Source organism: Lytechinus variegatus, chromosome 5 (assembly GCF_018143015.1).
Source record: "Lytechinus variegatus isolate NC3 chromosome 5, Lvar_3.0, whole genome shotgun sequence".
NCBI classification, from domain to species: domain Eukaryota; kingdom Metazoa; phylum Echinodermata; class Echinoidea; order Temnopleuroida; family Toxopneustidae; genus Lytechinus; species Lytechinus variegatus.
Window position 1 is genome coordinate 2,581,206 of NC_054744.1, and position 21,104 is coordinate 2,602,309.

Consider the following 21,104-nt stretch of genomic DNA (forward strand, 5'->3'; position numbering starts at 1 on the left):
TTCTTGAAGGGGTCATATAGACATACTATTTCATCGTGCATATGCCTTCTTTTCAGTTTTGCATGAAGGTCTGCCCTGTGAGATAAGAAATAGGTACAGGATCCAACAAAATGATCTGCATCTTCCTCTTCCTTGTTACAAAGCTGGCACGTGGCTGTATTTGACTTTTTAATAGTTAGAAGTCTTGCCTGAACAGGGTATGTTTGGCACAGCAGTTGGGATCTGATCATTACAGCTTGGCGCAAGAAGTTAGAACTGCTATTACGTGGATATAGATGATTTGGAGGGGGGATACTGATGCTCCTCCAGAAAGAGAGTGTGGATTTTAACTGAACTGCCTCTGATGTTTTGCAGACTATGCATACTATTTTCATACCGACGAGATGTGCATGTAATTATTTTTTCATGACATCCGATTTGGATGAAATTTTTGGTGTTATAATGGTTGAAGTTTCCTCTTTTTCTTCAAATGAAAGTGTTTGTTGGGATGGACTTGTCCTTTTAACTCGTTATTTGCCTATTATTTTCAAAAGCGCTCTGAATATTGCCGTTCTTTTTAGGATACAATGTTTATAGCGTTGATGACTCGGTCTGAGGCTAAAGTTACTCATGTAATTCAGAAGTGTATAATTTAGAGAGAAGATGTCGGTAGACATCTCGGATGGGAGGGGTGGAAATATCAAGTTTTTCGCCAAATCATAATGAAGAATTTTGCGGGTGAAGCACGCCGAAAAATATTGATAATATTTATTCACCACATTCCTTCGTTAGAGGAGAGAGTCAAAGTTTCTGAAATGTCGGAACATCATTATTATAGGCTTATAGAATTAGAATGAGAAACTTGGGGTTTCAGCTAGCATGTTTCAAGAGTTTTTAGATCGGTATTCTTCATCTTTTTAATCAGTATTTTGTTTGTTGAGTTGAAATAAACAAAACAGTGCAATTAAGTGAAGATAGATGGAGGGGGGGGGGGTGTAATCTTCATATGTTAGCCCCCATAATTTTATACCAGACACGTTCGCGCACAGACAATGACTGAAGATGGAACGCCACCTTGCGTTGAATTTCGATCAGCAATTTGACGTCACTTCTCGCAGACGAAGCCATTTTGGAAAAGCCGACCCATTTCACACATCATAACAAGCAGAATCTATAACTTTTCTTCAAAGATAGGCAGAACCTGCTGTAATAATTGATATTCTATCATGAGTACCTTGACTCAAAGAGGTAGTACTTTAATTCAAAGACACACAGGTGGAGGATCGAAAGGAGCAGAAGGGGGAAAATCAAGTCATGAAGCGGACGAAGATCCGTTTCGTGAAGAAGAAGATGACTGCGAATCAAAAGAAACGAGATTAACATTGATGGAAGAAGTTTTATTATTGGGTCTGAAAGACAGAGAGGTAAAGTATGGAATCCCAACTTGATATTGTAAAAAAAATATATATATTTTTGGTCATTGCATATTTTAATTGAGTTCAGGTTCTCTGCGACGTGCACTAGCTTGCATAAGTTGGAAAATGCATTCATCACAAATGATTTGCCAACTGGACTGGAGCTAGACAGCTGGCATCCGTCTGTTTCAAGGATTTTTTAAACATTTTTTTAAATTTCTCCTCGTACACAGACGGCTCGCTATCGTGCAGCCACCATTAGGGGATTTGCAATGCAAAATCCCCCTGTCGGGGCTCTTCAATTTTTGTCTTTAATGAATAAAAAAATTGACAATTATTGCGACCAAAATGCAAATTAATATTCCCTCTTGGCATTAATTGCCAAAAAACAGAGAAAAATCAAGTTAAAAGGAACAAAAACAGTGACTTACCTCGACTGTCACGCAAATTCACTTCCCCGTTTTGTCTGATCTTAAGTACATAAACATATGGCCATTGAGTCCCCTGTACAGATCGCGCTAGAACTTCGGTATCTGTATTTGGTGAGTGAAGCCAACGGAGTTCAGCTGAACAACCAACATAACAGAGACTGAAGCTTTTGGTCTAGACTGGAGCTTGCACAGCTCGGAGTTGCAGCAGTTGGGAAAAAGGGGAAAAAGAAGGGGGCTCCCTATCTGATGTGGCCTGTCGACGTGGACTGTCTTTCTCAGTTTCTGAGCACCAGAAAAAAATGTAGGCCCTATTTAGATTTAGAAATCTAGGCCCTAAGTCATAGTATACATGAATTTCTTTATATTCCATTAAATTTTCAATTAGAATAATGAGACTGAGCAAGCTCGAGAATGTGTGCCAAAAATAGGGACATGTTTCAGAAAACGGTAACACAGTAGAGGCGCACGGCCAATAACAATATGGGAGACTCTCTCCAATAAGGGAGACAATCTCCCATATTTGAGACTTGCTTTGCAAAACTCCCAAAAGAACAAGATTCAAGATTTTATTAGAATGAATGATCGCAGCTTGTTAGAGCTGAATTGGCAAATGTTTTACAAAAAAAACATAAAAATACACATAAAAATCAACAAAAAGCAATGTTACACAAGAATCAAGAAATTACAAAAATAATTACGGTAAAATCATAATAATGAAGAAGTGTTCTTAGCTTTGAAAGCTTTGAAAAAGTACATATGTTGGAAAAATTATTGTGATTTACTCCTAAAATATAGAATTATTGTGATGTAATACTAATATGGGTTTAAAGAAGAATTAGAAGGAAATTTGTTGTAACGGCTTTCAGTAGATTCAGTACCGGTATTGATAATTGAAAATGAGAAAAGAGCAGCAAAAATAACTGTCTAATATGAGAGCAACTTAAGGAAAGTAAGGGAAATAAAATGGGAGAAATTAAGGACAATTACCAAACAATTATGCTAAATTAATGAAACTGTAAACCAATAAGAAACATTTTCAATATGTATGTACAATAAACAATGGATACAATAATTGCCATGGTAATTAAAAGTGTAAAAAAAATAATAATTTAAGAACAAATATACACCACCAGTCAGCCACTTCTGACTCACCACTACACCACAAAACAGAAAACAATAGACTCGGTCCACCCGAGGTCCACCGAATCTACTGCTCTCCGTCCCACAATGCAATAGCGATCCAGAAGCAGCTGATTGGTACTGTGTGTTGACAGATCTACAGTTTAGAGTTCAACAAGCGGACAAGGTACGGTAATGCGCTTTTGCGATACCTTTCTGTCTGACATCTGATTTCTGTGAGTCTGTGACTGTTTCGGAGCTCTCGATGTGATAACCTTGCAGGTGGGAGCCAATCACGAAAGTTCTTGAAAAGTTGTAAGGCAAACTTTTGACACAATTCATCTCTACAGTCCCTCAGAGTGACCAAGGTGCAACGCTTCATAGATAGTTCATATGATTCATACTCCTTACCTAGCATCAAATCTCAGCGCTCTCTTTTGGATAGATTCAATCGCTGCAATTTGTTGCTGGGTCAATGACGAATGACATACCACGCAGTAGTAGTCCAAAATTGGGCAGATGTACAAGGTGAACACAGTTGTGAGGTCAGATAATGGCATCCCGAAATGTTTGAGCATCCGCATCAGATACAACTTCCGAGAAGCCTTGGAAGTTATATAATTCACATGCTCATCCCACTTTAGATCATTTTTTATAATGACCCCAAGAAGCCTCACCTGGTCACAATAAGGGATAGTTTGGTTTGAGAGATGAATCTGTGGTGGAGGTAATTGCTGGCGAGTAAACGCGACCCTTGGTGTCTTACATTTAAGAGGATTCTGATAGGACAGTTTCCAGCGTGTCAGCAGTATCCAATCGATGGCATTGAGCAAGAGTCAAGTCGTTTACGTACTTCCATCTCTGAATATGAGAAGACCTGAGGGCTTGATTAACAACACCTAGAAATATCAAGGGGCCAAGGCGTGTGCCCTGAGGTACTCCTGTCCTGGTTGTAAGCGTCGAAGAAAGTTTACCCCGATAGTGCACTTGTTGAGTCCGATTCGCAAGGAAAGATGCCAACCACTGGATGAGAGAAGGTCTTGCTCCCATAACATACAACTTATTTAGTGCCACATTGTGATCTACCAGGTCAAACGCCTTCGAGAAGTCTGTTAGTATAATGGTGGTGACAGTATGAGGCTTATCAGCACATGCCTGCAGGTAATCTACGAGACTAATGAGGCAATGACTCGTAGACATACCATGTCTATTGCCAAATTGCTGAGGATCAATATTTTTGCCAATATCTGCTATAAGCCACCTGTATACAAACAATTCAAGAAGCTTGGCAAAATGATTGGTAAGAGCGATGGGACGAAACTTGTCTATTGATGGTGGTGATTCCTTTGGTAGAGGCACGATAATTGATTTCTTCCAGGTGCTTGGCACTACCCCTTGCTGAAATGAAACATGCATGATGTGGCACAAGGGCGTACTCAGCTCTAGGGCATACTCACGGATCAGTCGAGAAGAAATGCCATCCGGCCCTCACCAACAAAAGCGTGATTTTTTCCTCCCAAAATTTAGTCCCACTGACTGAGGTCACTCATTCTATGAACAAGGTTATGATTATAACCTTGTTCTGTTACTCCTTCCTGTGTGGTGAAATAAGGTTGGCAATGTTTGGCATATTTTCTCTTTTTCTTTGAGACAAATGCTTGATTTTTTGACACTGTCCGGTGGGTGTTTCATAAAGCTGTTCGTGAGTTAAGAGCGACTTTAAGAATGACTGGTGATCCCTTCTTGCGGTAAGTGGTATCTTGAATTGGCGATGGTTTAGCGCATAAGAAAGGATCACCAGTCGTTCTTAAAGTCGCTCTTAACTTACGCAACTTTATGAAACGGCCCTTTTGTTTCATAAAGCTGCGTAAGTTAAGAGCGACTTTCACAAATCCCTCTTTGCCAAGATCGCGTACAGCAACTTCACTAAATATTTATGACACCTCCGAACCGGTCAACTTCTTTTTATACGCCAATCTTGACGGGATGTATTATGGTATCACGCTCGGTGTCCGTCCGTCTGTCTGTCCCTCCGTCTGTCCGTCCGCCTTGTAAACGTGATAAATTCAGTTTAACTTAACCTAGGCTCATATAATTTGGTATAACACTAGCATGGATCCAAGGAAGCCCATCGATTTTGAGGTCAAAAGGTCAAAGGTCAAGCTCACATTGACCTATTTTCATTGTACCATTCTGCAGTCCTTGTAAACGTGATAACTTCAGTTTAACTTAACCTAGGCTCTTATGATTTGGTATGTATAATACGAGCATGGATCCAAGAAATCCTATTGATTTTGAGGTCAAAAGGTCAAGGTCACAGTGACCTATTTTCATTGTACCCTTCTGCAGTCCTTGTAAATGTGTTAACTTCAGTTTAACTTAACCTAGGCTCATATAATTTGGTATGTATAATACTAGCATGGATCCAAGGAAGCCTATTGATTTTGAGGTCAAAAGGTCAAAGGTCAAGGTCACAGTGACCTATTATCTGAGCGACTTCATTGTACCCTTCTGCAGTCCTTGTAAACGTGATAACTTCAGTTTAACTTAACCTAGGCTCTTATGATTTGGTATGTATAATACTAGCATGGATCCAAGAAATCCTATTGATTTTGAGGTCAAAAGGTCAAGGTCACAGTGACCTATTTTCATTGTACCCTTCTGCAGTCCTTGTAAATGTGTTAACTTCAGTTTAACTTAACCTAGGCTCATATAATTTGGTATGTATAATACTAGCATGGATCCAAGGAAGCCTATTGATTTTGAGGTCAAAAGGTCAAAGGTCAAGGTCACAGTGACCTATTTTCATTGTACCCTTCTGCAGTCCTTGTAAACGCGATAACTTCAGTTGAACTTAACCTAGGCTCATATAATTTGGTATGTATAATACTAGCATGGATCCAAGGAAGCCTATTGAATTTGAGGTCAAAAGGTCAAAGGTCTAGCTCACAGTGACCTATTTTCATCCTACCCTTCTGCAGTCCTTGTAAACGTGATAACATCGGTTGAACTTAACCTAGGCTCATTTAGTTTAGTGTGAATTATACGAGCATAGATCCTAGCAATTCTATTGATTTTGAGGTCTGAAGGTCAAAGATGAAGTCGCCATCTTCCACTTTTCTTGCCTGACCAATAGCTCCATTTTCCGTGTTACAGACGGGCGTATTATGTGCTCGCCTTAGAGACACTCTTGTTAAATGATGTAGTGGCATCACGTGAGTAGACTATGACATGCAAAGGTGCCTTGAAATTTGAAAATTATAATCTTACGTAATCAATCACAGAGGTTGAAATTACATCACAAAACAAGGGGGATAATGCATTCAATGATAATTGTAATACAAAGAAACTATAAAAACTGTAAAACGTCACAAAACCGTTCATTTTGAAATAGTAAAATAATTTATTATTTAATCGATAAAGATTTTACCATGTCAGGCCATCCATAACTGGACTCATATTTGTCGTTTCCAGACCATTGGGATAAATTCTATCTCTAATTTATGCATAGAATTTGTCAAATCATACATGTATATTTCGGGTTCAAAGATTTAAAAAGTTCATGTTAAATTAGATTTTGATGTTTGGAATCATAAAAGTCTGTATAATTATCATTTTACAAAGAAAACCGATATGGTTTACTTTTGTAAACTATTAAAATTGGATATCCTGGGGGTACCCATCTCAACGTCCACCTGCGATTTTTTAGTCATGAAATGAATTATTCATAATTTCATTTTCCCAGCAATTGTATGCCCGTCTTCTGATAAAGTACAGTCCACCGACTGGTGTATGCTCCAGTCTTCATGGTCTAAGTATGTATGATGCATAATATACCTGTGCTATTATATTGAAAAGATGTATTTCCAAATTCATCACAATATTTGCAATATTTTCGTAATTTTCCTTTTTGAAAATTATTGTATTTTGTGACTAAGGCTACGTCTCGTCTGCTCGTTTTACTGATAGTATTGATATCAAGGTATTCTAGTTAGGAAGCCTTTTGTGAAACAGGTTTAGTAAGATTGGAACTACATGTAACTGTGGTTGGTGGATAAAGATATGACTAACTTATCCAGGTGTTGAGAAACGGGCCCCTGGGCGATCAACAAGACGTCTTCTTAAAAACTAAACAAGCAGAATGCAGATATTTTGACCGTCAGATTTACTAGTATTATTACATAATCATGATTTCCTTTTTTATTTCAGACTTTGAACTCTGCACTTTGATATTTGACATCAAATTCATCAAATTGAGATAATCATGTCCTGAGCTGTCTCTTAATTTTGACTGCCGAGTAATACCTTATTCGCATTTGCTCATATGGCGATTTAAAAACGGCCGTCTTAATTAGCCTTGAGGACTCTGTGATGATATTTAAAAATATATTTACATATGCTTTTACATCGTGGAGCCTTGACATGCTGCGCATACATGACTAAGCGGGACATATAAACATGTAGGAAATCCATCTGTATAGAACTAGAAATCGCTTAAATTTGTTGGATTTTTATTTATCTATAAACCTTCATATTTGTTGGATTTTATTTATCTATAAACCTTCATATGCGTAATGCATATGAAGGTGTGAAAAATCTCTTAGTATAAATATGAATGATGAGAGGTTTCTTATCAGACTGATCTCGTGAATCCATTCATAAACACCACAAATACGATAGGCTTGACCCTCGAGCTTCGTTATGACGTAGCTGTGATGAGTTGTGTTACAAAATGCCATTTTGAAGAACAATTAATAGATTTATTTAAATGATCATTTTAACAAATAATAAAGTTTGAAATTTTATTGTAACTTATAATTATTATAATATTTATAATTCAAATTTAATTTCATTATTTGTTAAAAATGGTAGAGAGCTGCACGCACGTGCACAGCTTCAAACTCCCTTAGCTAGCAGCTCCATGCATCGCTAGCGCCCACGTACTGCAATCCCGTTCCATAGACCCTGTCTTTCACATTGCCCAGTATGTATTTAGTTCCCAAGACCCCAAATTTTACCCATGTGGTCAGTTCCTTAGACCCCCATTTCAGGGATTCGTGAGGCACCCCCACCCCCATTGAAATATAAATTTAACCCCTTTCTGTCCAAAAGTGTCCTCTCCGAAAAATTAGGCATTTGACAGAACATGTAACTGAAAAAAGTTTGATCCACTATAAAGAAAAATAAATTGGTGACCTTATGCCTCCAGTTGAGCGTTTCATCAATATTTTCATCCGACAAGTCAGATCTGACATCTTTCTATGATTTTGATTGGCTGAGAGGCACTGTTCCTATGGTAACTGTCGGATAAAATGGGACTTGTCGGATAAAACATCTGACAAGTCCTTTCATGAAACGCCCCCCAGATTGTAAAGAAATATCATTTCACTTGTTTTGAACAGACAAACAAACAAAAAATTGAGAAAAAGCAAAACAACTTTTTTAGAAATAATTTCCATTGAGGCAGTTGGGTTACCCTGATTGTAAAGCAGCCCGTAGAGATCATTAAAAAAATGAAATTTCATTCTTTTGATATTGCTTGGTTCATTTATGATTTGGCGGTGTTCTGCTTTGGCAGGAAAAGAATCAGCCAGCTAATCTTATTTTCCTTGCAAGTCATTAATGCGTGTGCATGACTGTGTGGTTTATTTTCTTTCTATCTCTCTCTTCATATCCAGGGCTACACATCATTCTGGAATGACTGTATATCATCAGGGCTAAGAGGTTGTATGCTAATAGAACTTGCATTGCGAGGAAGGATAGAACTAGAAAAGACCGGAATGAGGAGGCGGAGCTTACTCAATAGGAAAGTTATACTACTCAACGATGCCCAAACAGGTGATGTCCTCCTAGATGAGGCTCTCAAGCTAATAAAAGAAACGGATCCTCCAGAGACAGTTCCAACCTGGATAGAACTGCTAAGTGGTGAGTTATTATACAACTCCCAAAATGTTCTGTAATCTGATTGGTCCAAATCGGATCAGGTGATATTGCATCCAAAACGCACTATCCTGCACTCTGACGTCAGAGTGCAGGATAGTGCGAGGTCTGAAATTATCTAAAATTTAGATAAAATATAGCACTTGGGGCAACTCGGTAACATGGAGGTTGTATAAAAAAAAATACATGCATTCTTGTGCATAGAGGACCTAAATAATGAACTCTGTGCTCGACTCGCCAAATGGATATACCGCGCTCGGTCCAGCGGAACTCTGTTTATCCATTGGCTCCTCGCACATCGTTCATTATTTGGCCCTGCATGCACGTGCTTACGTGCATTATTTGTATACTATGTAACCCCTCTCAGAGTTAATTTACCATTTGTATGTATGCTTCATCCAAAATAGATTTCTTCGTAATTGATGTACTGTAAGCACCGGGTACTGTCAATTTTTTTTTATCATTGCATTCCTACGAATCTGCCTCTTTAATGATTTCTCAAGTTCACTGCTCTTAGAATTTACGAGTGGGACTCTTTGAGATACTGACAACAGTTTATAGATAAAGAGTAGAAAAGTGTTAGCGTATCTATGCTCATGTGTCATTGCCTATATATGGAACTATTCTGAGAAATTTATTTTTTAGGAAATTTTGCTTCATTGTAAAAGTCTACTCTTGAATATGAGTTATTCAAACATTTTTATTTAAAATTCAATTTTTCTTTCTTCCTGCAAGGTGAAACCTGGAATCCAATGAAACTACGCTACCAGCTCCGGAACGTCCGAGAACGACTTGCAAAGAATCTAGTGGACAAAGGTGTACTGACCACCGAGAAACAAAACTTTGTTCTCTTTGACATGACCACACATCCTGTAACAGACAGCGCAATCAAGCAACGCATCATTAAGAAGGTCCAAGAGTCTGTGCTGAACCGGTGGCCTAACGACCCTGCTAGGTTTGAACGACGAATGCTTTCCTTACTATACCTTGCTCATTCTTCGGATGTCCTGGAAAATGCTTTCGCTCCATTATCAGATGAGGAATACGAGGTAAGAATGTCAAACAATTATATTGGATGGCTGAGAATAGGATACCAGATATATTGGTCCTATAATGAGGGCAATATTGGTGGTATCGCTTGAAATAAAACCACCCAAAATGATTATTATTTCACCGTCCCTCCCCCAGAAATAGTTATGGAGCTTATTGCTTCACTTCTAGTAAGTACGGCCACATTTCATGAACTCTGTTTGATCATATAAATGCATCTGACCTATAGATCTTTATGACGTCATGTATTGTAATTGCGCATTGCATTTCATTATTTGTGAGCGTTGTCTGTCTTGTGCAGTCACATTAATGTGTGCAATATGGTACCTTAATACTGAGCAGCAAGTTTTGTACAGCAGCCTAAAGTGTTATTTTTCTGATTTCAGAGCATTGCGCAATAAGTTCTCATGCTGCATGGGCAAATCATATTGACCAAAATATGGGTTTTTAATGCATCATGGAAAAGACCTATTGTACATGTTTTGATGTTCAATTTATCTTGGGAGAGTGTGGGGCGAGGGTTGGTGGTCATTATTGAAAGTGATTTTTAATAAACTACAAGGCTTACCATATGTGGGTCACTTGTTAGGTTAAATGTAATTTTACAAATGTTTTTCATAAAACTTGTTCCTGAATTTACTTTCATGCAATGGTCAAATTCCAGTGTGCAATTCCACATCAGTCAATTAGTATTGGCCCTTCATCATCAAAACACCATTCTATGCTGAAGCAAAGAGTCCCTTGTAATGTTGTAAGTTAGAGCAATTACGGGATCGGAGTTCGGTTCGGAAGTTTTGCTCCTAAAATCGGAATCGGTTCGGATATCGGATCGGAAGATATTCAAAAACAAAAAAATACATTAAAATCTGTATGTGGCCGGCGCGTGGACAAATGCGGCACGCTACACTGATGGCAGAATTTGTTTTGATCTCCGACAAAAACGGAGGAAGAAGATGATGAATTGTTTTGATCTCCGACATAATCGGAGGAAGGAAAATAAGATAATGACGTTCCAGCGCGCGACACTACCGCCGATCAACGATAGGCCTCTTCTCTACAACATCGTGGTGATGTCGGAGGTAATCGTAAACTCTTAAAGGTCGCATGACCTCCCGAAAAAGACGCATTATTATCCAGAGTTGTTTACCATGATATTCACCTTCTCTACAACATCATAGTGATGGCGGAGGTAATCGTAATCTCATAAAGGTCGCAGGACCTCCCGAAAAAGACGCATTATAATCAACAGTTGTTTACCGTGATATTCACCTTCTCTACAACATCGTAGTGATGGCGGAGGTAATCGTAAACTCTTAAAGGTCGCATGACCTCCCGAAAAAGACGCATTATTATCCAGAGTTGCTTACCATGATATTCACCTTCTCTACAACATATCACTTCGATGTTTTAGAGAAGGTGAATATCATGGTAAACAACTTTGGATAATAATGCGTCTTTTTCGGGAGGTCATGCGACCTTTTTGAGATTAGCTTACCTCCGCCATCACTACGACGTTGTAGAGAAGGTGAATATCATGGTAAACAACTCTGGATAATAATGCGTCTTTTTCGGGAGTCATGCGACCTTTAAGAGATTACGATTACCTCCGCCATCACTACGATGTTGTAGAGAAGGTGAATATCATGGTAAACAACTCTGGATAATAATGCGTCTTTTTTGGGAGGTCATGCGACCTTTAGATGTTGTAGAGAAGGTGAATATCATGGTAAACAACTTTGGATAATAATGCGTCTTTTTCGGGAGGTCATGCGACCTTTAATAGTTTACGATTACCTCCACCATCACTACGATGTTGTAGAGAAGGTGAATATCACGGTAAACAACTCATGATAATAATGCGTCTTTTTCGAGAGGTCATGCGACCTTTATGAGATTACGATTACCTCCGCCATCACTACGACGTTGTAGAGAAGGTGAATATCATGGTAAACAACTCTGGATAATAATGCGTCTTTTTCGGGAGGTCATGCGACCTTTAAGAGTTTACGATTACCTCCGCCATCACTACGATGTTGTAGAGAAGGTGAATATCACGGTAAAAAACTCTTGATAATAATGCGTCTTTTTCGGGAGGTCATGCGACCTTTATGAGATTACGATTACCTCCGCCATCACTACGATGTTGTAGAGAAGGTGAATATCATGGTAAACAACTTTGGATAATAATGCGTCTTTTTCGGGAGGTCATGCGACCTTTAAGAGTTTACGATTACCTCCGCCATCACTACGATGTTGTAGAGAAGGTGAATATCACGGTAAACAACTCTTGATAATAATGCGTCTTTTTCGGGAGGTCATGCGACCTTTAAGAGTTTACGATTACCTCCGCCATCACTACGATGTTGTAGAGAAGGTGAATATCACGGTAAACAACTCTTGATAATAATGCGTCTTTTTCGGGAGGTCATGCGACCTTTATGAGATTACGATTACCTCCGCCATCACTACGATGTTGTAGAGAAGGTGAATATCATGGTAAACAACTCTAAATAATAATGCGTCCTTTTTGGGAGGTCATGCGACCTTAAGAGTTTACGATTACCTCCGCCATCACTACGATGTTGTAGAGAAGGTGAATATCACGGTAAACGCATTATTATCAAGAGTTGTTTACCATGATATTCACCTTCTCTACAACATCGTAGTGATGGCGGAGGTAATCGTATTCTCATAAAGGTCGCATGACCTCCCAAAAAGGACGCATTATTATCCAGAGTTGTTTACCATGATATTCACCTTCTCTACAACATCGTAGTGATGGCGGAGGTAATCGTAACTCTTAAAGGTCGCATGACCTCCCGAAAAAGACGCATTATTATCAAGAGTCGTTTACCGTGATATTCACCTTCTCTACAACATCGTATTTTTGATGGCGGAGGTAATCGTAAACTCTTAAAGGTCGCATGACCTCCCGAAAAAGACGCATTATTATCCAGAGTTGTTCACCATGATATTTACCTTCTCTACAACATCGTAGTGATAGCGGAGGTAATCGTAAACTCTTAGAGGACGTATAGTCAGATAGTCGTAAATATTACCGCGCATGTCAGTGTGTTCAACTAAATCTTATTTGCCTCCGCTTAAGATCAAAACATGTCGTCTTTTCGTTGTTTTTCTTCCTCCATTTTTGTCGGAGATCAAAACAAATTATCACCAATTATCATCATTATCGTTTTGTTCTTCCCTGATTATGTCGGAGATCAAAACAAATCATAATCTTCTTCTCCACCTGCCTTTCCGCTAATATCGGAGATAAAAACAAATCATAATTTTCTTTCCCTTTATCTTCTTTTCCTTCCACCGCTTTTGTCTGAGATCTAAACAAATCACCAGCGCATTTTGACGGCAAACATGTCGCCACGTGTTTTTTTGTCTTATGTTTTGGTTTTTCCGATCCGATTTTTTCCTCACTGGTCAAAAATCGGAGTTCGGAAAAATGTAGAAAAAAGGGGAAAATCGGATCGGATCGGGAATTGGAATAAAAATCGGTTACAGCATTAGTCCCCTGCATGCCCAAGTCAGCACACTTTGCCCCATTTCCACTCACATTTCTGAACTCTTTTATTTGATAATCTTGTTGTAGGTGGCCACGGGGAGAGTGAGGACCTTACTGGAAACTGACCCGGAAGTACAGTGTCAGAAGCCGAATAGTAATGACCTAATGTGGGCCGTCATAGCGGCTTTCATTAAGTGATTCCTCTTCTGAGGTGCCTTCACCATGAACTACTTGTATTAGCTGAAGTGAAAGACCTACTTCCTGTAACACAATTCAAACTGAAAGTCTATATTCAATGTCTCAGCCTTCCTTGATAGAAGCCCTCTGAGCTGGAAGTAATGAATCCCTTTGTCATTGACATACACCTCTCGCTTAACAGACAGGGACATCATCATGTTTTGGGGCGAAAAGGCAAAGCTGAAGTGACAAAGCTTCTACTGTCTGTAACACCATCAAGCAAGAATGGCTACCTCCGAACTGAAAGTCTCTCAACCTTTATTGATCAACGCCCTTTTAGAGCGTTAGGGGATGGATCTCTTTGCCATTCACACATAAGCAGACAGGGGCACCTCAATATGTTTATGCTGCTTTGGGGGAGAAGACTGGAATCTTGATACTGTAATCCTATTTTACTTTATACTATTTTTTTTTTTAGTGAATGCATGCATTCCAGGAAAATCTCAGCTCTGCATTTTACCCCTCCTCATCCATTGGAGAGCTGTGTTGTAGTGATGTCCAAACAACTTCCATTCTTTGGTCAGGTGTCCTGTTTGGAGCCAAGTATTGTCTGCAAAATGTTCACATAGGATGCCTGTTGAGATTAAATGTTGCATGGGAATCAAATCAAAATTATAGAATCAAATTCTAAACCTTACTATTAGAGTGGGGGGAGGGGCAAACCCTGGCGCATTTTGAAAAATGAAATAATGAACATTTTCTGACTAAAAAAAAAAAAAATTCTTGGGATTTCAGAAGGGTTAGTCAGCTAGTCACACATTGTTCTGAAAATGGCATACATGCATCCAAATTCTAATGCACTTTTACAAATTTATGATTTTTTAGAAATGAATAATGATACCTTGTAAAGTAAAAATAAACCTCTAATTCTGGCATTTTATAAATCGCCAGTAAAATGTAAATCAATAAAAGAAGAAGATAAAACCATTGATATGAGACTTGAATGAACCCAAAGTCAGACATCTGTTCTGTGCATGACCTATTCTGTGTCAGTGTGTGTATAATAAGTACAATGCACACCCAACGAGGCATGGTAGTGCTCAAGCTTTTTGTTCATTCGCAATATGGTTTCTTCTTTTTTTGTAGAAGTTTTGAGTTCATATTTTATTTTGCCTTATGGAGACTCTTCGAATGAGCAAAACATGATTTGGTGGTGTAATCAGTATTGTCATGAAATGTGTGACATTTAACCCTTTGGATACTGAATGATTTCGTATAATACATGTTTTCCATAGACTCCAGTCCACATTCATGCAGGCGTAGTCTCCATTGGGTTAACGTGGAAAGGAACTCATCAGTTAGAGTGAAGAAGACCAGATTTCTGTACATACAATATTTTATTCCAATTCTTCTGAAAACAATAATATATATTTGATGAAGGATTGGAGATGAATGTTAGAATATTGCTTTCTTGTGTTGTACAACATAATAACATAGTTTTAACAAATATATGATTTTTTTTTCATTTTGTATGAATTTATTTTCTCGTGGAATAGATAAAAGGGGAGTTAAAAGCTGTGTATTTGTATTTCTCACTTGTTTGTTTGACATTTATGTGATATATTTTGAATATATATGTTTTAGGTCAGATTTATTTTTATAATTGCATCATGTAGAGTACTTGGAATAATCCCTCAGCATTATTTTCGACCCTTTTTTTTGTTGCTATTTTTAAAGCTTCTTCATTGTTCATTTTCTGTTGGAATCAGTTTCTTTTGTAATTTCTTTCTCGTCCTTAAAATTTTCCCTCCTAAGAATAAGATTGTGATCTCCGGGTTAAAAAAAAAAAAATGCTGGCAAATGTATGGATATTGAGGGTTGATCCCTCCTTCAGCTGTGCATAATGGTAAATATACATGTATTTCCATTTTATAGGATGCGCTCGATATGTCATCCCCCAAAACATGTCCAGATTCAGAAACGGTATCTTCATGCCACGTGTCATAATGTTTCAGTCTCCATGCAACCCAAGTGACTTTTTAATAGACACCCATCATACATGAGTAGTGGGTTCATAGATATTAATGAGCATGTAGGAAGAAGCAATTGATATCAACCTACTGGTATGTACATGCAGGTAGTGCTTTGAGTATTGTAATTCAGTTGTCAGACAGTTGAGGTGACAAATGCTTTGGGATTCATTTCCATCGAGGGTTTAATAGGATATGGTTCAGATATTGGGATGGTTTTGGGGATTAGGTATGATTTCAGTGGTCAGTACAAGATATAAGGCAGGATATAGGCATTAGTCAAGTTTATCAGTCGAGTGTCTTCCATTACTTATTTCTCCCATCAAGTTCTTGTAAAGTGCTATGTTCCTGGATCTGGATTCAATCTATGCCGGTTTTACAAATGCAACATGTAAATGTGATTGAAATCTCTCCCATATACATGTACTTCTACATTCACACCAATGGTATGCCATGGAAATAATGTAATAACTTTGGTTGATTTCGCTGGTGTCACTGTGTCATTTTCATTTCACATCAAAGCAACATATATTCCTTGGAGCTTTGGTTGCTCAACCTCTCACAGCCCCCCCCCCCCTCCCCGCACCGCAATACACCCTATTCTGTTTTGCTGAAAAACTATCTATATTCCCTACTTTGACAAAAGGAAACAAAACTAAAAGTGCAATTTCCTGTGAAAGAGCAAATTATCTCTTGTCATTTGCATAGATACCAACGCAGTAGCATCACCAGCCATATTTCATTGCAGGAGTACAGGTTTTCTATTTAATTTGGCATGGAAGAAGAAATTGATTTGTAAAATACGAAGAAATTAAAAACTTGGTTATTTATCACTTATTTCCTTTTGTCAAAGAAGCCTGTAATTGTTTACCTTCATTTTATTTGTTGCATGAATGCTACAAGTCTTGATTGTTTTTTTTTCTCAAATGTATGTTGGACCAACAGAAATACTTTTTGATCACTTACACTGCTTTTGCTATTGTACATGCTATTGTAAGGACCTTCAGTTGGTATACATGTACTTGTACTTAACCTCATTGACCCTGTATTATTGACACTAGATATATTGCAATTGATAATCACTATTGTCAGCAATTCTGGATGGAACTAAAATTGTAATTGGAATGAATATGGAAAATTAAAATTGTAATTGGAAATTGAATATGACCTTTTGTAATACATTGCCCCCCCCCCCCAATCAAGATACATAAGGGCCTAATTTCAAAAAGACTGAAAACACAATGACAAGATTAATGTCAGCAAATCAAATTGATTTTTTTTTTTCAGTTGCTTTAAACTGTTACCGAAAATTGATTACCCTAACAGGTTTTATTAAACAGGGCCCCTGGATAACAAGTGATCACATTTGTCCCCCCCCCATCCCTTGCTACTGAACAAAAAGTTATGATAATTGTTACTTGTTGCTACTTATAGGTGGTACTTATTCTAGGCTTCTATACACTTCAATGTAGAATCCATCAGTGCGTCCTGCTCCTGGTCTTACAAAGAGTGTGATCCACTGGCGGATCTAGGGGGGGGGGGGGGCACATCCAGCCTGTGCCCCCCTCCCCATTGAGAGCCATAATAAAAAAATTTAATGTTAAAATGTAGACCCCACACGTTTTCCGTCTTATATGACCTGTGTCCGAGATTGTTCCGTGGGCTTCTTTGTAGTTTTTGAGGCAAAGCTCTAAATAATTGCTTGAGCCCTTTTCTATCCGAGGAAACAAGCCTAACGTGTGGTTGATAATGGGATTCATGAAATTGTGACTCTAATTTTCTTCTGTAATATCAAACATTAAAAAAATTGGTGTATACTTATGGCACATTGAAGTATAAAATATGTATGAACATTTAAATTCTAAATTGCCTGTTCCGATCATGTCTATTTTGAAACTTAACACTGCTGTCAATTCGAAAGGTAACTTGATTTTTATTCAATTTGCCTGAAAAGATATATATAGAGTTCTGAAAATTATGAAACTGAATGGTCTGATCTTAATATGCATGTCCCTATGACAAAATGTGAAGGGCCTGCAGGCAATATAGATACAGTTGTGCTCGGAAGTTGGTTAACCCCACCAGAAAATGAACATATTAAAGCGTTCAAGTTCTGCCATGTTGCAGATATTTAATTGTGAAGTCAGGTGATAAACTATTGCATTCAATATAGTTTGTTAATCTAATCTCGCCGAACATTGTAGTGTTGTTGTCTACATTCAACTCTCAGCATGAAGGAGTGCATTTTATGGTGGGTTCACTAACTTTTGAGCACAACTGTACATCACAACAATAAGTTCAGACTACTTGAATATTGATGAATGAAATCTTGATTTGTATATGACTACATAGAAGAAGGAAGTATATATATAGATACTTATCCTAGGTTTGCTTTTATTTTAAGATTTACTTTTATTTGTAAACAAACTTTGGAAGAAATATTTCTGTACATAGGTCCCTATTTATTTTGTTTTTAGATTATGGTTTTGTCATCCATCAGTTATATGTGCCTAATTCAGTGATGAATAATGTTCAATTTTGATGCCTCCTACGTTAGATTATATGTAAAGCAGTAATGGCCTGTGTATTTATTTGTACATCTGTCGACGAAGCATTTTTCTACCTTAAGTGTAAACAATCTTCAAGTAGCTTGTTCGTGTGATGGAGGAAAGATTTAATTTTTCTATTAGAGCAGCTTTTAAATTCTCCGTTATTACATAAAGTCATATCCAGTAATTGAATTATGATTTTGACATCAAGAGCTGAATTGTCAAATTTTTTTTATATATAAATGTTATATTTCTACATCTCCCTTTGGTCGATAAAGAAATGATAATCTTGTTACGACAAGAATGGATGGTCTTTATTGAAATGTGGAGGTGAGAAGTAGTTATTTTGAGGGGCATCGTTGTATGTATTAGGGTTTTAACTTCTTTTTTTTTTCTTTTTTTTTTTTACTGTGGCCATCCTTTTTTTTCTGTAAAATGTAAACTGTCAAATGTTAGGCCATGGGATATTTTGAGATCATCAAAATTTCTGTCTACATTGTACATCCTATAAATAACTCTACATGTTTTGACCTGCTAATTGCTGGATTGCTATTGTTACCGTCACTTTCTACTCTGTTACACATCAGTGGCCTGTTTTACAATGCATTGCGATTGATCCGATTAGTCGCAACTATGGAAAGCCAGCAAAGTCAACATATAAAATGCATGTTTGTTAAAAAAAAAGGTTCTAGATATGATCCATAAATTCATTGATTTCATGACAATTTGGTGTGATCTCCTTTGTTTACAAAGGACATTTTGCAAATTTCCTGTAGAAAAAATTATTACACTGATGGATTTCAATAGTTACGATTGATTGGATCAATCGTAACTCTTTGTACGACGTTGATTGGATCAATCGTAACTCTTTGTACGATTGATTGGATCAATCGTAACTCTTTGTACGACGGTGCCCTGGGGTATACATATTCCAACAAAATGGCGGTCTTCTAGTTGAATTCATAGCAAGTTTATAATCCTGTATTATAATCACACCCGGGTCCCAGTTACACAAAACATAGTAATTGGTTTGTAAAGTGGATTGCACATAATGATCTATGTAGTGAGCTTAAAAACCAAAAACGATCAGGGTTTGTGTAACAGGGCCCACCCATGGGAGCATCTCATGAAGCTTCTGGACAATGATTGTCACTGGCATCTGTTAGAAGCTACTGAAATCCTTGTATCTAATTGGCTGAGACTGATTGTGTCCGCAAAAAGCACAGACATGTTCCATGAATCACTTCCCGGATAGAGTTTGAACATGACCAGGGCCCCGTCTTACAAAGAGTTACGATTGATCCAATTAATCGCAACTATGGATGGCCAGCAACGTTAACATATATTATTCCTGTTTGTTCAAAATATTTTATATGATGTATAATTCATGCATTCATTGTATTCTTGAAAATTCACCGTGCTTCTCTTTGTTTACAAAGTACATTGTGCGAATCTATAGAAGAAAATGATGACACTGATGGATTTCGATAGAGCTATGATTGATTGGATCAATCGTAACTATTTGTAAGACGGGGCCCAGGGTCCCATACCACCAAGCGTAGTGAGTGATCATGGTACTGATATCTATGATTGATTGAATCAATTATTGTGTATGATCAAACGTAAGAAATAGCCTTACAATCAACCACTAAGCTTTATGCTACTGGGTCTAGCTAATATTGCTCAAACCCTCATGCATCCCACAATGAGGGTTTGTTTGCACACTCAGTTCATGTGTGTATACTTCTGATCTAACTTAAATGCCAATGTATGTGAACTAGAGATTGGTTCACAATCTGTGTAATGTCTGTATTTACATGTCATAAACTCCAATTGTGATAGTCCACGTGAGATGAAATGGGTGATTGTAAAAATCTACTAACGGATGTTTTCAATAAAATATTTTAATCTGAAGTATATCAACTGCAAATTGACTTGTTTCGTCTGCTTTTTATGTTATAATTCACTAGTCTTGTTTGAATGCATGTGGGTAAATTTTCCTCTTTGTTATGCGCAGATATGAATTGGTGAAAGTCAAGATGTAAATATTGGTCACATAAATCAGAGGAATATATTGATTGAACCCCTCGGCGAATATCTAGATATTACAAAGCTTGATACTGGACAGATAGTCTAAAGATGTGCAGGTAAACTTGCATACATGTAAGTCCACTTTTAATTAGTAAAATATTGACCCAAGTCAACGCAATGTTTTTAGACCGGGGTCCTGTAACACAAAGGTTAGCAATTAATCGTACGCTTGGTTTTCATGATTGATTGTACATTGTAGTCAATGCAATCAATCGTAGAAAAATGTTCTGCGATCATTGCTAAGCTTTGTGTTACGGGCCCCAGGGGGCTGTTTCACAAAGAGTTAAGTATGACTTAGAGTCACACTTAAATGCTTAGTTGCACGCAGTATAAAAGACATCATCGCATTGGTAAAATCATATCGAGAGTAGCTCACTACTGCATATTAATGAGAATGCATGTTATAAAACAACATAAAACATGTTGATAAAAATCGGCTCTTGCTGCTTAAGCGCACTAGCAGAAATATGGCCAATGTTGCCCTTCCTTTTTTGTACAGTATTCCTATGGGCAAAGCCATGGGAGGGCAATGCTACAGAAAGTTTTACCCCGTTGATCTCGCATTGAAAGTAGCGAGCAAAATATGGCATTTGTTCATCTGCTTAAATGCCTTGTATATTGGTAGTAATCGATCATATTTTGAAAAATCTATGCCTATTGTGATGTATACTTGTAAAAGGAGTTTTAATACAAAAAAATCTTTTGTTAGTCAGTACTTGATGGCACACGTACTTAGTTTCATTGTATTTGCACCAACATGAACGCTATTGATGAAAGCAAATATCCCTCTCTAGGGTAGCAAATAA

General features: G+C 37.7%; 1 protein-coding gene across 1 annotated transcript; it reads left to right on the forward strand.

The window, feature by feature from the left end:
• Nucleotides 1-1,082: 1,082 nt before the first annotated feature.
• On the forward strand, nucleotides 1,083-15,423 carry LOC121415059 (Golgi phosphoprotein 3-like). Its single transcript, XM_041608137.1, has 4 exons — nucleotides 1,083-1,403; nucleotides 8,623-8,869; nucleotides 9,620-9,933; nucleotides 13,539-15,423. Exons 1-4 carry the CDS (start codon nucleotides 1,206-1,208, stop codon nucleotides 13,647-13,649), a joined length of 870 nt encoding a protein of 289 aa, XP_041464071.1. The 5' UTR covers nucleotides 1,083-1,205; the 3' UTR covers nucleotides 13,650-15,423.
• The last annotated feature ends 5,681 nt before the right edge of the window (nucleotides 15,424-21,104 follow it).